General features: G+C 40.9%; 1 protein-coding gene across 1 annotated transcript in view; it reads left to right on the top strand.

Annotated features, from left to right (window-relative positions):
* CNTN4 (contactin 4) overlaps positions 1 to 16,024 on the top strand; it is a 129,010-nt gene that overhangs the window by 88,062 nt on the left and 24,924 nt on the right. Inside the window, exon 10 of the mRNA XM_009330624.1 lies at positions 1,001 to 1,128. Coding sequence (XP_009328899.1) covers positions 1,001 to 1,128 — 128 coding nt within the window. The remainder of the gene's footprint in view (positions 1 to 1,000; positions 1,129 to 16,024) is intronic.

Raw genomic sequence — 16,024 nt, 5'->3', positions numbered from 1 at the left:
CAGGAAATAATACAAGATTTTCAGTGCAGGTCTGAAAGTGGCTGAAGGGAAGAAAGCAGATTGTGCTGTAAGACATGATACTGAGTAGACAACCAAGTATTTTGCTAAAAGAGGTGATATTAGGCTGGGGGAAAGGTTTTTCTGGAGTAACCTTAGATTATGCCTCCACAGGGCACAAGTCATTCATGTTTCGATGGGATTTACTGGGCAGGATCAGGTTTTCCGTTTTCATGGACTTAGAGCAGAACAGAAGAAAATGGAATAGGAGACAAAGCTAATTATGAGAACAAGGCAAGCCTGAAGTGCAGCCCTTGTGCAAGAGGAGGGGCTGGGGATCACCCCAGGAATTAACGTGCCATCCTCGCCTGCCTCCCGCTCTCCGAGAGACGTGTACCGCTGCAGATAACAACACTGTTTTGACGGGGAGTACGTATGTGAAGAGGGGATGGGAATGAAACAGGATATTTTCTTTTTAAACCTGCAAGTGCAACAGCAGATAAGCCCCACAGGCTGAGTTATAGTGCAGGCAGAGGTGGAGAGTGCAGAGGGGAAGCTTGGCAGCATGGTACCCTTGCTGAAAAGCCATCAGCCTTCTTGAAAAAAAGCAGCAATGAAACACCTGCTTCGTTGCATCTGTTCGGCAGAAGCTTTTACATTGTTAAGCAGCAAGCGTGGAGATTTTTAGATGTAGCCTGTGTACCACATGTTGCAAGGGTTGTCATGGTGAGTGCTGAATATCAAAGTACAGACACGTGTAAAACCTACACAAGCTGCTGGTGTGTAAATTAAAGTTGCCCTCAAGTAAAGACACGGAAAACTCAAGTAAATGGTGGCATTCAATATTTATGAATTGCGTCCTGAGAGATTTCTGTCAGCTAAACTCCCTCTGTAATGGCCAACGGACTGTCTGTTGTTCAAACCATCAATAATTAATGCAGACTCGAAAGAGTTTTATGTTAACTTAAAAAATATATAACTTCTGTGTCTGCTGTCTTTCCAGAATCACTGTTTTGGACGATGGGAGCCTCCGGATTGTCAACGTCACCAAATCCGACGCAGGAAGTTACACCTGCGTGGCCACAAACCACTTCGGGACAGCAAGCAGCACGGGCAGCTTGGTTGTGAAAGGTAATTGCAATTTTCATTGCATATGACTGATACTCCCTTTTAGGGTCTAAGAGCGTCCCAAGCAGCCCCATGCATGCTGCACCTTTCCCCTTTGATGCTGATGCAAGTGGAGCCTGGGGGGATTAAAGTGTCTTTTGCATCTCAGAATCCTGCTGAGCCTCGTGGGTTGGGGACAACGTTAACAGCAGGAAGGTGTCTGTGGTTGCACTGACTGATGGTGCTTAGAGCAAGTTAATGCATTTGTATGCACACACAGTTTAAAATTATACTGCAAATGATACGGGAATTGTAATACAAAGCCAGGTCCCTGGTCCATATCGTTGTATGACTTGTTTCTAGCAATGGCCAGTAATCATGCTTGAGAAATACTTGCTGTCGCTGCAGCCAGCTGTGTCCTAAGATTCAGTTTTGCAAAGGACATGCATAAAGCCATGGCGTACCTGTGGAGAAACGTTGCCCTCAGCATGCTGAGATTAGGTGGTGTCCTTTAAAAACATGTCTTATCTAGTTCAATTTCATTTATTCTTGTTACTCCTAAACTTCCGTTATCTTTTTTAAAAACCTTCTGAACTCTTTAATACATCTTGTCTTGTTGTCGAACGATGCAAGAGTTTCACCCTTGCAATTCAATGTCATAATTTTTGAAAAGATGCACAAACTCTGATTTAATTTCATTATTTCTTATCCAGGGCTGAATTTCTGCATTTCAGGAATTCAAAGTGTTTATTCATGTGTGTTCAGATTTTTTCTGCCAAATATTTTTTTCAAAAGCAAAAGCTATAATATTTGACAAAAATATTTAAATTAATAATTTGATAAACAGTGAGAGGCACTGATGAAGGTCTTAATTTTTGGCCTGCTTATGAGTAGTCCGATGTCTGATGAATTATTATAGGAAATGAATATATAGATTATTACACTTACAATCATTCTCCATCTCCTCCTTATTTGGGGAAAAAACTATATTGGATAACAAATCAGGAAAGATTGATTACAAAGCAATAAATCAATCACAGAGCTCTAATGCTGTCAGTTTTAATTCTCCCATATATTGACATTGATGGATAGTATTCGGTTAGAGGCTCTCCCCATCAATTATTTTTATGGTATATAGGGAATACTTTAAAATGTTTCAGTGCAAGTTTTAATCTGTGGTTTTTACAGTCAGAGCACATTTCAGCAAGTAATGTCGGGATCAGGCAAGCGCTGAGAAAGCTGGTGAGCCCCTGGTAGAGTTACAGACTGCAGGTGACAGTGGTACAGCAGCAGGTTTTTCTCAGGGCAAAATGTTTGCCTCTGCCTTAGCTATCCAGTGAGGTACTTACAGTTAGATGGGATGTTCCTGGGGTTGCGCTTCATGGCACTTGGTCCTTCTGCTTCCCTTACACCAGGGGGCTGACGATGCAGCCCCAGAGTGGAGGGCTGTGTTATCCGTTCATATCTTCTACAGGTATTTATTGTGAAAGGAATCATAGAATCATAGAATCATTAAGGTTGGAAGAGACCTCCAAGATCATCAAGTCCAACCGTCAACCCAACACCCCCATGCCCACTAAACCATGTCCCTAAGCGCCTCATCTACCCGTCTTTTAAATACTTCCAGGGATGGTGACTCAACCACTTCCCTGGGCAGCCTGTTCCAATGTTTAACCACTCTTTCAGTAAAGAAATTTTTCCTCACGTCCAATCTAAACCTCCCCTGGCGCAACTTGAGGCCATTTCCTCTCGTCCTTTCGCCAGTTACTTGGGAGAAGAGACCGACCCCCACCTCGCTACAGCCTCCTTTCAGGTGGTTGTAGAGAGCGATGAGGTCTCCCCTCAGCCTCCTTTTCTCCAGGCTGAACAACCCCAGCTCCCTCAGCCGCTCCTCATAAGACTTGTTCTCCAGACCCCTCACCAGCCTCGTTGCCCTTCTCTGGACACGCTCCAACATCTCAACGTCCTTCTTGTAGTGAGGGGCCCAAAACTGAACACAGTATTCGAGGTGCGGCCTCAATACAATTTCCCTCAGGAATGCTGTAGCTTATTGTCACCAAGAGTTCTTCAGGTTTGAGTTGATCTGAACAGCTTGTATGGCATTTGCCCATGCCTACATTGGTCCCTGCAAACAAAAGTAGAGACAAGTGAAGATCAGCATTAGATCTCTGTATGAGCTGACTCTGCCTTTTCTTAATCTGTGCTGTTCTAAGGAGGCATCTACAGCAAATAGCTAAGAAAGCAATGCACAGGGAAAACAAATGTAAAAAAGACCTTGTCTGTTATTAAAAGGGTCGATCAACTGCTGTGTGCCCCAGAGCAAAACTGGAGAGCAAAATGGTAAACACAGCCCAAACATCCTTCCCTGGAGTCCACAGGGATCGCAGGAGGGTGGCACGTGCTCATGGCAGGAGGCACCGGCTTTTCATCTCCAGGCTGGGCACAACTGAGGTCATCCTGGTTTTTGGAGTGCTGCAAGGCACCGAGGGGGTTGAATTGGGGTCTGCAGTTCAGGGACCACTTGTACCACTGTAAAAAAGCCAATCGTTGAAAATAAGACTGTGTTTCGTTTCTGTTATTGAAGAGTCATGCTTCTGTAATTCATGGCTTATCCTTTCTTCCTCTCAGTACCCCAGGAATAGCCCCTAACTCCGAGCACAATAGTCAGCAGCTATTGTACCTGATCTTTGGGTTCACGTGGTTTACAAATCACTTTTCTTTGCGGTAAGGTTATAAAGGATTAGCAAGTACTTTTTTCTCCCTCAGTGCTCCGTTTTAACTCGATTCCATTAGCATTAATGGGAGTGACACATGTGCATGAAGCAGAGAATAAACTCTTAAGGCCAAGATGTGGATATTAACAGCAAACTGAGAAATACAATTTCAAAGTCTAACCCATAAAAAGTATAAAAGAGCAGAAACTATTCTGAACTCCAAATGAACTGTGTAAAATACTGCATTTTATACTGAAATGCTTGAGTTTCTCTGCCCTAAGTAAAACACCAGCAAGTTTTGATGGAAATATGACTGAATACCTTATTTTAACTCAGTTTTGTGGTGTACAAAAGGACTAGTTTATCAGCTGATGAGTTTTTTGACCTTAAGATATGCTTATATTCTTTTCTAACTCATCTTACATCATTGAGTAAAAAACTGTGAAGGTCAAAAAACATTTTTTCTAACCTTCCTGTGTTATTCCATTAATATTGCAGGTTCTCCTTTTTTTTTTTTTTTTTTTTTTAATTTTCTTTCTCTGTGAGGGAGAGATGCCGACAGTGTCAAAGACAGTGTAGGCAAGGATGGGAGGAGGAGGAGAATATCTGCTACACCAGAACCAAGGAGCTTAAAATAAATCTCTGGCAAACAACCAGAGAGGGATGAATAAATATGCATATTATGCATGAGTAGACAGCTTAAAAAATATGAAATTCTGATGGGTGCCCATAGGGCTGTGTATTAACATGCTGTTGTCAGAGGTGAACCTCGGTGGTTTTCCAAACGAGTGAGATTGTGGTTTGGGTTTGTTCTGTTGGTTGGTGCTAAATGAGAACCGTTCTGGCCTCCAAGACCTGAAATCTTGCAAACTTGCATGTACGGTTTGACCTTTGAATTAAAAAGCAGGATTAAATTTGTAAGGAGAGAGAAGAATCCCACAGACAGTGTTCAGAGCTATGTAAAACATGGCATGTGTTTACGTGTACTATATAAATACTAATTTTCCATCTTTCTTTTTCCATTTTCTCCTGTACTTGAGGCTAAATGTTCAATTCTTCCAACACACAGAAAGACTATAGACTTTCTCAGTACCAAGGGTTTAAATGACAAATAGTGTAAACAGGCATAGACTGTACAATGTGAGTTTACTTGTATTTAATGCAGTGATATAAATTGGCTAATGCAGCAGCAGCTTTGAAATAGGAAACTAATTTCAAGACGTTGCAATAAAAGCTCTGAATATAGGAAGCGCAAGGAGAGGCTCCTGGTGCTAACGTCCCAGCTTGTGCAGCGACTGAGACCCAAGTGAAGTTTCTCTGGCAGCATTAGGTATGGAAGAAGCAGCACAAAGAAGCTAATGACAGGAATGCAGATGATAATAAAGTATCGCCACCGTTTCTTTCACAGGATGAGAAAATCCTTGTCATGCAGCTTGTTTTCCAGCAGGCACACTAAATGTCTTGATGAGCCTGTGGCAGCCTTGCTTTTGTGACATTGGAGGTGAATGGATCGTGGCACCCACCGTAGACACGTGTGGCTGCTTGTCAAACATCTGCTTTCCTTTTGGCTGTGTTCTGAGCTATAACCCTATCTATATATAAAAATATATTTATATAAATTTTAATATAAATTTATATGTAAATCTTTCTATAAATCTAATCATTCATCCTGACTCTGCAGCCTGTAGCTTTGTGGTGTGGTCCTCTGTAATTTCCAAGTAGGCAGTAGCGACGTGTCGCACTCCGGCAGATGAGCGGTTGCAGAGGTGAGCGGGGCTGCTGCTGCTTCTGCACTTGGAGCTGTGCAGTATGGAACTGGCCACGGAGGAGCGGTGGCAGGGATTGTCCTGCAGCAGAGATGCTCTCGGGTTTCAAAGCACTCCAGCCTGACAGAATTGGCTTTTCGTACCATTTTTTATCCGGTTGCCTTTGATTGCAGACCAGGATGATCCAGGCCTTTCCAGTCCCCTTATCTCTGTGGTTTAATGGACAGAAACAGCATGCTAATGCTTGTTAGAGTCTGTACATTTCTGTTCTTGTTGGGAAGTGCAGCAATTCCAGTCACATTGTTGCATCTCTGACAAGGGCAAGTTCCGATGACTTTATTTGCCTGTTTCATTATGATGCACCTGTAAGATTTTCCTACTGCCGTTAGCTCGTCTCATTTGGACTGTCATGGGAGGGCTCAAGGCGGTAAAAGCAAGAGAACTTTTGTTAGCTGGTATCCGTATCACTTTAGCAGAAAAAGAATACAAAGGTAATGTCAGCAGGTTATTTTTTCCTCATGCTTGAATAGACTGATAGTCTTGATTTTGTCCAGCACAGTGATCCAAATTATTTTCTATAAAATAGCGTATTTTCCATTCCAAGCCTATTCCTTTGTGTGAATGTTGAATTGGTGCATTGCACTTAAAATTGAAACGATTGATTAAATACTGTAAATTCTGGCCCGTTATTGAGTAACTCTTCAGAGACTGCAAATGTTACTGCCTTTAAACCTGCAATTCTTACTATGTTATTCTAGTCCTTTAAAAGTAGCTGGGCTCATAGTTCACGGGCAGTGCTGTGCTGATAAGTGTGGACACAGTATTTGCGCTCTGTAAAAACAGCGTCGGTGGGATGCGATGGTCTTCCCGGCCCATCTTGCCATCTGTGGTTGTCTCCGTTTTGACGTCACTTGATCAGTATTGAACTACGTTCTTGGAAAATGTGTTGTGCTTGCCTCGTACCCATGGGGCTAGAGTGGATTTATACTACTATGGATCGTTTTAGTAGATAAGGAATAACCATTTTTTCATCTTCAGAGATTATGAATATTATGCTGCCCATAAAGAACTGAAAAGACTTTAGTTCTCGAGCTCCACAGGTATGCGCCAGTGGAGAGACATCACTCTCTAATGACTGACCATCTGTCCGCTATTGCATGTTTCAGAAGTTTTGGGTTGAACGTGGCTGATAATGCATGGTGCAGGGTTTCTTCAAGTCATTTGTGGCTTAATTTCCACATAATACAGTAAGCTGGTATGTGCTAACGAGCACATGTGCAGTCAAACAGAATTGCTTATGCCTCCTTTTCTATTTGTGCGTAATGTTCTTCAGTTGGGCTGAGGTGACTTTGATACCTTCGTACCCATCAGCCTTATGAAGCTGAACGGCGCAGAGGCTGGTCACAGATGCGTGTGCACCAGCAGTGCTCATCATGAAACACCGGCTATTGAATTTCATAGGAGTAGAGTTTCAGTCATTTGTAGTTCTTTTTACCTTTGAAGATGTCATCATAACCGCCCATAATTGTGTTAAAGACAACTTAGTGTAATGCCTTCAGTTTGATTTTTTTTTTTTAATGTATTATTTGTCTATAAACTTAAGGGTCCAGACAGACTTTTAAATTAGTCTAAAGAATAAAACTCAGAAGATGGATCAAAATCAGATGGAGAATTATACGGTCTGAATGATATCCCTCATGGGTTTTCAGAGAATTATTTTATTAAATTTTGGAAACGTTTACACGTTACCGTGATTCTGATTTTTCTTGTTGGATATTCATAGATAAACTCAATCCAGAGTGAGTATCCGGAGTGTTACCGTACAAGTTTTAGATCGCAGTTGTGTGTTCCTTACAAAATTATTTCCATCCTTAAGATGGTGTGTGTGGCTATTTATATCTTGTTTTATACTTAAAAATAATTTATTTCCATTATCACAGGCACTGATTCTGCATAACAGAGCTAGTATTGCTGACTGTGTTCTTTACCATCTGCTTTGGCTTCAGTGCCAGCCTTAAATCTAACACCATGGCCATTTGCACTACTGAGGTCAGCAAATGCTGGACTTGGCCTACAACTGAGCTAGTTCTCAAATAGTGCCATTACTGACTCCGTCAATTAAAAAAGGTGGTGTTTAATAAACCTGGTTTCCTCTTAGTCAAAAATACATATAGCTTTTTTGAAATATCTACTGACCTCTGCAGAGGTGTTGCGTGCATTAACAAAGTGTCTCTCCTTGTTAGGGCGTACTCTGAACGGATCTGGCTGCAGAGGAACTGTGTAATGCTTTTCCTTTGCAGTTGTATGAAATGCTAATCTTTCAGCCAGGAGTGTGTGTATTTTCTTGAGTGTCCTTTTTTTTGTTTTTTTAATCAGTGAATACAAATAACTCAGCACTGTGAATTTTGCCAGCTGTTCTCAACTATGTCATGACTACTTCTGAGTAACTGGGGTAACAATTGCTTGGGGTGGGGGGTTAACTTTTTTCCCAAGAGGGAGAGTAAGGCATACATTAAGATGCTGGGGTTTTTTACATTAACCAGGGGAAAAATGCAGCACATACTTAAATCTGTTGACCCATTTAAGCACTATCCACATTACCAGAAACCCTCTCTACACCTCCCTGATTTTTCCCCCTTCAGATACATTGCTGCTTCTTTGCCCGTATGGAAAGCTGTCCCAGAAAGCTAATGCAGTCGTTTTCCATACCATCCGTCCATATGTTGTGGGTTTAGCGGTTAGTCATTTTGAAACTTGAATAGCCCCTCTGTCACTCTTTCAGAGGTGTCTTGATCCAGCAGTGTTTAAGGTCATGCAAGGTCTTTATTTTTCTTTCCTCATGGTTCAACTCAATCTAATTTAAATTCATGTTGGTTATGCCTCAGCCCTTAAGAAAGGACCTGGTTAAACGATACCTGGTGTTGAGCGCACAAAATATGATTTAAAAAAGAGAGGCAGAGTTTAAAGTAATAATCCCAGAGCAGCACTTTAGGGCTGTCCATATTTTATGGGCTTTTCATAATTATGCTGGATAGCACTTGAGGTGTGTGTTCGGCTGGTATCAAAGCCAAGATTTTCTACACTTACCAAAGACTCAGAACTCCGAAAAAGTCAAAAGAAGTTTTATTATTGTTAAGGTTTTTTTTAGTAGTTGCTGGACACTGTTTTTATATGTAGTCCAGATATGAATGAATATTCCTTATCAGGCATAAAATATTGCTTTAAAAAAATTCAGGGAGAAAAAGTCAATTTCGAGTACACACCGTTGTTCTCCAGAATCTCTAAATCAGGGGTTTATAGGCAAAAAAGGATTAGAGAGAGCCATAGAGATATGTAAGCACTGATTTATTCATGAGTACATGTTGCTGTATTCTCATGTTTAGGAAACAAAACTTATTTCTAAGTTCGAAAATCTTTCTTGTCTTTTAACTCACAACGAGTAGCAAATGGTTGATTTTAACAACTGACAATGAAAGCAATAATCTTTGGCTGTAAAATTGCAAAGGAATATATTCAGCTCTAATTGGACTATTTCAACCGACACCAATTATTTCTAGGACACAATTAAGGGTCTTTTGCTAGGTTTAAGTAAAATTATGACCCAAAGCGCTGTATGAGAGGCACAATTATAAATGAGAGAGCTGTGCATCCGCCACGTCTACTCCTCCCTCCCCTCAACCATGGTAGCCTCAACGCTGCAGGCTGCACTTTGCTGGCTCTCCTTAATGAACCCTGGGTGGAAAAATTTCAAGTAGAAGCCAGTGATGGGACTGATATCCAGTAGATACCTCAGGGTCCTTGCAGCTTTTAAGGAGCTCTTCTCCATATGGCACTTCAAACACAAGGTTTAATCACATATTTTATAGTTTCAGGCAACTGACATGTTTATTTCCAACAGTGAACCACAGTCAAGGTTGTTACACGATGCCTATCCAAATTGCCTTCTGCAGCTGTAAGGAGCTCACCTTTGTGTTTCAGAGCTGGCAGGTGCATCTCCTCTACGCATGTTACACCTGAGTCTGGTAGATATTTAGGTTTTCTCCCAGCTCCGTTCAAGTGAGAACCTGAGGTCATCAGAAAAATCAGGTCAGCCCCAGGCACCCCAGGGTAGATGAAATAGCTGTGTATCATGTCAGCATTTCCATTTTTCTGACAGTTAATTGAAGAAAAAGGTTCTAATTATTCTGAGATTACAGAAGTGGCAAAATGAGAAGCAGATGCCTCATCTGCCATCAAGCCTTCCCCAAAGCCACCCCTCCTCAGTTCTGCTCAGACACGCCTTTTGCTTTTGATTTCCTTAATATGAACTTGTCAAACACGACAGCCGTGGACTATTAGCTGCGTTGTGCTGGGGAAGGTCGGTGACCTTGCTTGAACATTGATGAAAATCATAGCAAGCATCAGAGGGACCAGCCCATGGCTGGGCATTTCCATCGGCCCCTTTGGGGACATGTCGTAACACAAGTTTGTGGTCAAACTGTTGAGTGAGGCTTAACTCACAACAACTCAGGAATGAACAGCACTGCAAGAGCTGTTGGTTTCTTACTTGAGAGAGAAAAAAATGAGGTCAGCTGCTAAGGACAAAAACAGTAAATGGCAAAGAAACATGTAAATGAAATAAGCTGTAAAATACCAATGGTTTGCTCTTAGGGCTAGTTGAAAGAAGTAAGTTAGGGGTTTTTTTCTTGTAAACACTTACTGATCATAACAAATAAGACTTGTAAACATAATACAACTGTTAAGCTTCATTAAATTTGCAGCAGACAATTAATTTTTTTCAGGCAATCCAGAGGATCTTCTGCAGTACTGATTCAGTTTAATTGAACATATTACCAAAAGCAGACAATAAGAAATATATTGAAGATATCCATCTGGCTTGCACTGAAAACCTTGTGTGTTTTGTTTTCTGTGGCTGTCACAGGCCTTACTAATTGCCTCATTTTGGCTGTTTTACAATCAGTGTGATTTAGCCATTATCGTGATAAAAGTCATCTTGGTGAAGAGCTTGATATTAAAAAGCATAGATCTCCAGCCTGTCTCTCCTGCCAATTTTGGACTTACCTCTAGCATTATTAGAGTTATATTTTTAAAAGCAGAAATACAAATATATTGACTCTTACAGAGCAGCTTCTCCAGGTACTTTGCGTATCTGATTCTGATGTAGAAAGAGCCAGTCGGTGTGAAATATTTGCTCTGGATAATGGTAAATGCAGCAGATTCTTCCCCCCACTTCCCTCCCCACCACCTTCCCTTTTCTCCTCTGTGTCCCTCCAACCCCCAGCCAACCTTCAGGCACATCAGGGATCTTAAAACTGATAACTGCACAGATAAATAAGGAAGTCAAGACAAGAGCAAGTGGCTGATGATTATAAATATACCTGATTCAGCACATAATGTGGAAAAAAACCACCTTTTTTTAGAAAAGTTCAACCATTATGTCTGTATACCCTATAGAAGGGAGAAAAAAAGATTTCATGTTATTGTTCTGTATTTTTATCTTAAACCCACAATATATTGCAGGGTCAGCATTATTGCAACCTCTCCTGCCATAAGAAAAGCTTTAGAATAATTCCTTAAAATGCTCAGCACTTTCATTCTAGGAATTTTCTTGTCCTCTCCCAAAAAAGCAAGAGGTTCAGGAGTTCTCAGTCATAAATAGAAAATTGGGTTGTTTAGCTCATCATTGAAGATTAAATCCATACATCAGCTGGAAGAGGAGATGACCTATAGGTTAAACACAGACTCTTAATGAGACGAAAGCAGGTTAATTAACACTTTTCATCAACTCTCTTCAATTTATTTTAACATGATCCATTTCAGAAAGGTTAAAATATTTTTCACTTTTTGAATACAAATGAAAAACCCAACATAGCTAAAATGAAACCATAGATCAAGGACTTCTGATAGATATTTTAATCAAAATAAATGTAGTGCATTTGATTATATGTGTGTGTTTATGTATGTGACCGTATATAAAACATAAGCAACAAACTATTTTATCCAATAGGATAAAATAAGTCTTCATAAGAAGACTAGTCAGAGCTTGTTAACTGGAAATTGCTATCAGACCGGGGACAGTTTCGTAAGAAAAAGCATGTGTTCGTCTTAACGTTTTCCACCCATTTCCCTAGCTCCTGCAGAGGATTAATTTAGCCTTTGGAGAAGAGCTACTACAAGAAGTAGGAAAAGCTGAGGTCTATAGGACGAGCCAGCATGGTGCAACCCGGTTAACGAGGCAGTACCGCCATGCAGAGCAAGCCAGAAGTGTGCTCAAGAGAGTAAGTCAGTTGGAGGTAGCTGAGCTGATTGACCTCTCCTGTGTCAGCGGCTCTGGCGGTTAACGGTTCGTGCTGCTGGCTCTGCAGACATATGGGCTACTTAAGAAGAGAGGAGTCCAACTGGGCTTGGATATAAGGGGCCATATCTCAGTTCCTGCAGCTTTGTGTGTCTTAGTGGAGTTACCAGGAATTTCTGGCAGTGGAAGGTCTGCCTTCTTGAGCTTTTAGTTTCATGGGAACTATTTTAGTTTCTAGAAAACAAAACATGACAGTTGTACTGCTGTGGGATGTAATCCCATGTCTCTTTGCTCTTGTATCTTGTGTTAGTAGACTTACAATCTTGCATTGTAAGTCTACTAACGTTACGAGTTTGATCTTCATCCCAGCGGAGGATACAGTTTGTCCTTTTCCGAAGCATGCAGTGGGATGGACTTCCAGACATGAGTTTCATGGCAGTCCCACAAATCTTGGGTAAATTAGGGCCATACTCTAAGAGAAAACAATACAACAGATAAAACTGAGATCATTGTAGCCTACAGTCGTGTTGTGGAAGATGAGAGCGGGTCTCCCTAGAGCCACTTCTCTCCACACCAAAGTAATTCAGTCTGACTGTACAGTTAGGGATAGGGGAGATAATGATCTAAACAGGGCATGCATTGAGAAAGTGACTGCCGGTCTCCATCTCAGGTAAAGATGAAGGAAGCAGTGTGGGAGAATAAAGGGGGAAAGTGATAATGACTCTCTTACCCTAAGAACTTTATATCCTTGAAAATAGGGACTAAGAACAGACTGGCCTGAAGGCTGTGTTTTTAACATCAAAGATACAGAGGAAGTGTTTAGAGAGCACATTTTCTGTCGTAGGAGGAAAAAGTGTTAAGATTGTTAAAGAAAAGAATCTGGGTCAGTACTTGGGGAAATGTCAGTCCCTTTGTGTATTTTCTGAGAAGCATTTTTGGAAGCAGCTTAGCAGAACCAAACTTCTGAGGTTTTGAGCTGTTGTGACTTTTTCTCCCTGAGTCTAGCTGGATTGCAAACAGGTTACTCAAAGTTGCTTATCAGATAATAGTAGCCAAGTGACACATGGATAAAAACTAGGAGTGATGGGTTTTGACATATCAGAGAGTAACTAAAGCACTGCTGAACGATGATGAGGTGGTGGTTGCAATATTAGGGACTCCTGGGACATGAATTTTCCCTCTTCTAATGCAACTTTAGTAAGATTATATGCAATCCTATCAAAGTTAATACGGAGACTAGAGTCCCTTGTCTTAATCCCAAAATCATGATGGCAGAGAGAATTTAATATCAGACACCACCGGAGTAGGTTAAGTTCTAGGTGTGCTGTATCACAGTGCTCAAGCCAGTCATTTGGGAATACAACATGAATACAAATGTTCATGACCCAAAAGCAGGTTGACTCTGAAATACAAGGAAGTTCTGTCACTGAATTTACTCACCATGGCTTGGCTTGGTTTTCTCTGTCTGTCACACGCACATTTGGAATATGAATTTTGCTTGCATTATGTTTGAAGTTTTTAAGTGTATCATGGCGAACTAGTGACCAAAGTTGTAGGTTTTAGTGCTGTGTTTTCTTTTAGCTACATTGTGACTATATCTCAATAATAATCTTTATTAGCGTTTATTTAGAAAGTCGGCAGTATTTCACCAGTGAAAATTTCAGTTCCTTTCGTGTGTTAAGTTCACAGTAGAAAGTCTCTGTAAAAATCCAAGCCTGAATCCATTAGTCCTAGTAACTAAACTGTTTGGTGCAGTTGAAGATGAACATCATTCCCTGCAGCAGACAGCCATGAGTGGGAGTGTCAGGGAGAAACATTGTAGACCATGGCTGAAGCTCTAGCAAAGCTGTGTGCTCAGAACCAAACTCATCCGTCGCTGAAACCAGGCTGGAAGGAGAGATGGTAGCGCTGACACACTGTTTGTTCCTCCTCTTCTCTGTGTGCATCTTCACAAGCTGGATCTTGATTCTTGTTTTGAAATTATTTACATAAGAAAAACTTGTGGATAATTTAAAGTAAAATGCCACGTAACGGGAGAAATGTCAGGGACACTTTTTAATGATGGTCTGTGTTGAATATTTATTCAGCAGTGTAGGAACTGCAGATTTTGAGCAAGTTATAATGACAGGATGGTCTTGCAGGTTGTTATTTTCATTTCGTATGTGATCCTGCCTCCATCCTGCCCCTTCCCGTAACATCAGGACCGGGGCTCAACCAACAAGAGAGCAAAACTGAAGCACGTCGCTCAGAAAGAAGGGTTTGCCTTCTCAGTGTGTCACTAATTAATTGGAACATGGAGACACGAGTCACTTCCTTGCAGGAGAGCACAGGACACTCAGATATCCTGCCTTCACCGGGAAACAAATTAGATCTTTGTGGCCCAGAAATTTTTTTTCAAGGTTTGTTTTGTTGGTTCTGTTCTTACTGTCGCTTGATCTGTTCAGAAATAGGTGTTTGGGCTTCAGTCTTGCCTGTGGTAGCATGGAAGTCTCAACGGGGTTTCAAGAAAAAGTTAAATAAAAATATCTGCTGTGCACAGTGGTATAAGATGACAAAACAGTTTATAATTAAGGTCTTATTTCCATTTTATAGGCTGGGCAAATAAGGCAGCAGAGACTTTTAATGACTTGCTCAAGGTCAGACAGAAAGTAAGAAGGAGAGCTCATTTTATTCCCTCTCACTCGAGGTCTGAGCTCGTGCTGGCCTTCACCCCACAGAGCAGTCTTGCTCTTCACTCTGTACTCTTCCCCCTCTTTTGCCTGTCTAATTCTCTTTTCAGTGGAATTCTGTTAAGCTTAATTGTTCACATTTGGTTGTGATTCAAAGTCTAAATATTCAAACTAGTGTTTAACAGGCTGGCTCCCCTGCTGTGCTTGCCCCTAGCAGGAGCGATGTGCAAGCCTGCAGGTCTGGATGCGCTCCCTCTGTGAATACTGCTAAAGAGAGCTAAAATCGCCCCCTCTCTTTTGCTTTTCCTCTCCCTGTTGCCTGTCTCAGTTCTTCGGATACTTGTAAATGCCTGAGGTTTGTAGCCGAGTTTGTATAAGTGCTACTGGGCTTTCTTCATTTGACTTAAACTTGCAGGTACTTCTTGATAATGTGTATTTTCCACAAGTTGGCCTGAATAGACTTAAACTTTTCTGTTATTTATATGTACAACTTGAATAAGAATTCAGCATTATAATTATTAACTAGAGGCATCCATTTTCAATTTGAAATAACATTTTATTTAAACAGTTACTTCAATTTTGTTTCAAAATAATTTTAAATGGAGGAAAAGTGGATGCTGCCTGTGACAGCAATATTTTTTTCTGTTTTGTTTATTAAAAAGTGACTTTTCTATTTGAGGTTGACCTTTTGAGCTGACCTGACAAGATTTTTTGGAAAGTGAAAATAAATTTTCAAAAGTTATTTGCATAATTGATTGCCCTACCTGCCTACAGATTGTCATGCCTCGTCCTGCCCACTGCATGTCAACTTCTTAATTATGTCTTGTTGTCTGGATGTCATTTCCTGAGGCACTAGAGAAATGCCCATATTTCTTTTTAGTGTAGATTGTAAATAGCTTGGGAATTTTAGATCTTTCTTTTGTGTGGTAGAGTCATTTCTCTATGGGAGCTATTTGTGAGGACTTCTACTAATTATATTCTAATTATAAAATAGTAGGAGCAGATGCTGCTTTAAAGAAGTGCTTTGATTGAAGGCATTCACAGGATGGATACAGCAACCCACCCAGCAGATAAGCCATTGTAATAACAGCAGGAGATAAACACTCCGTGGTGAAAATGGAGGTGGTCGTTTTTCCTAATGACAGATAGCCATGAGTTCCAGTGGGAAACTCTCTACGTTGTTCTTGGGTCTTTATATTGAGTTTTGTGTTCCAATGGAGATTCAAACTCTTTAATAAACAAACACATTTGGTACTTGCTAAAATTAGTGAATCTTGATAGCCCACATTCTGTCAAGAATTTTTTTTTTTCTTTTTTTTTTTTCCCAAATCTGCCAAGAGGTGGAGGGAGGAAGGGCGAAAAGGAATCGTGCATTAGAAATCAGGAAAGTTAGAGTAAGTCCTGATTGCTCATTAGAACTCAACAGCACAGACCCACCAAACCTGAGGGTTAAGGTGTCTGGAAGCAGCCAGACAA

The sequence above is a fragment of the Pygoscelis adeliae genome, unplaced genomic scaffold (genome assembly GCF_000699105.1).
Source record: "Pygoscelis adeliae isolate BGI_AS28 unplaced genomic scaffold, ASM69910v1 Scaffold278, whole genome shotgun sequence".
Lineage (NCBI taxonomy): Eukaryota > Metazoa > Chordata > Aves > Sphenisciformes > Spheniscidae > Pygoscelis > Pygoscelis adeliae.
Note: the sequence above shows the minus strand (reverse complement) of the source record. Positions and strands in the feature narration are given on the sequence as shown.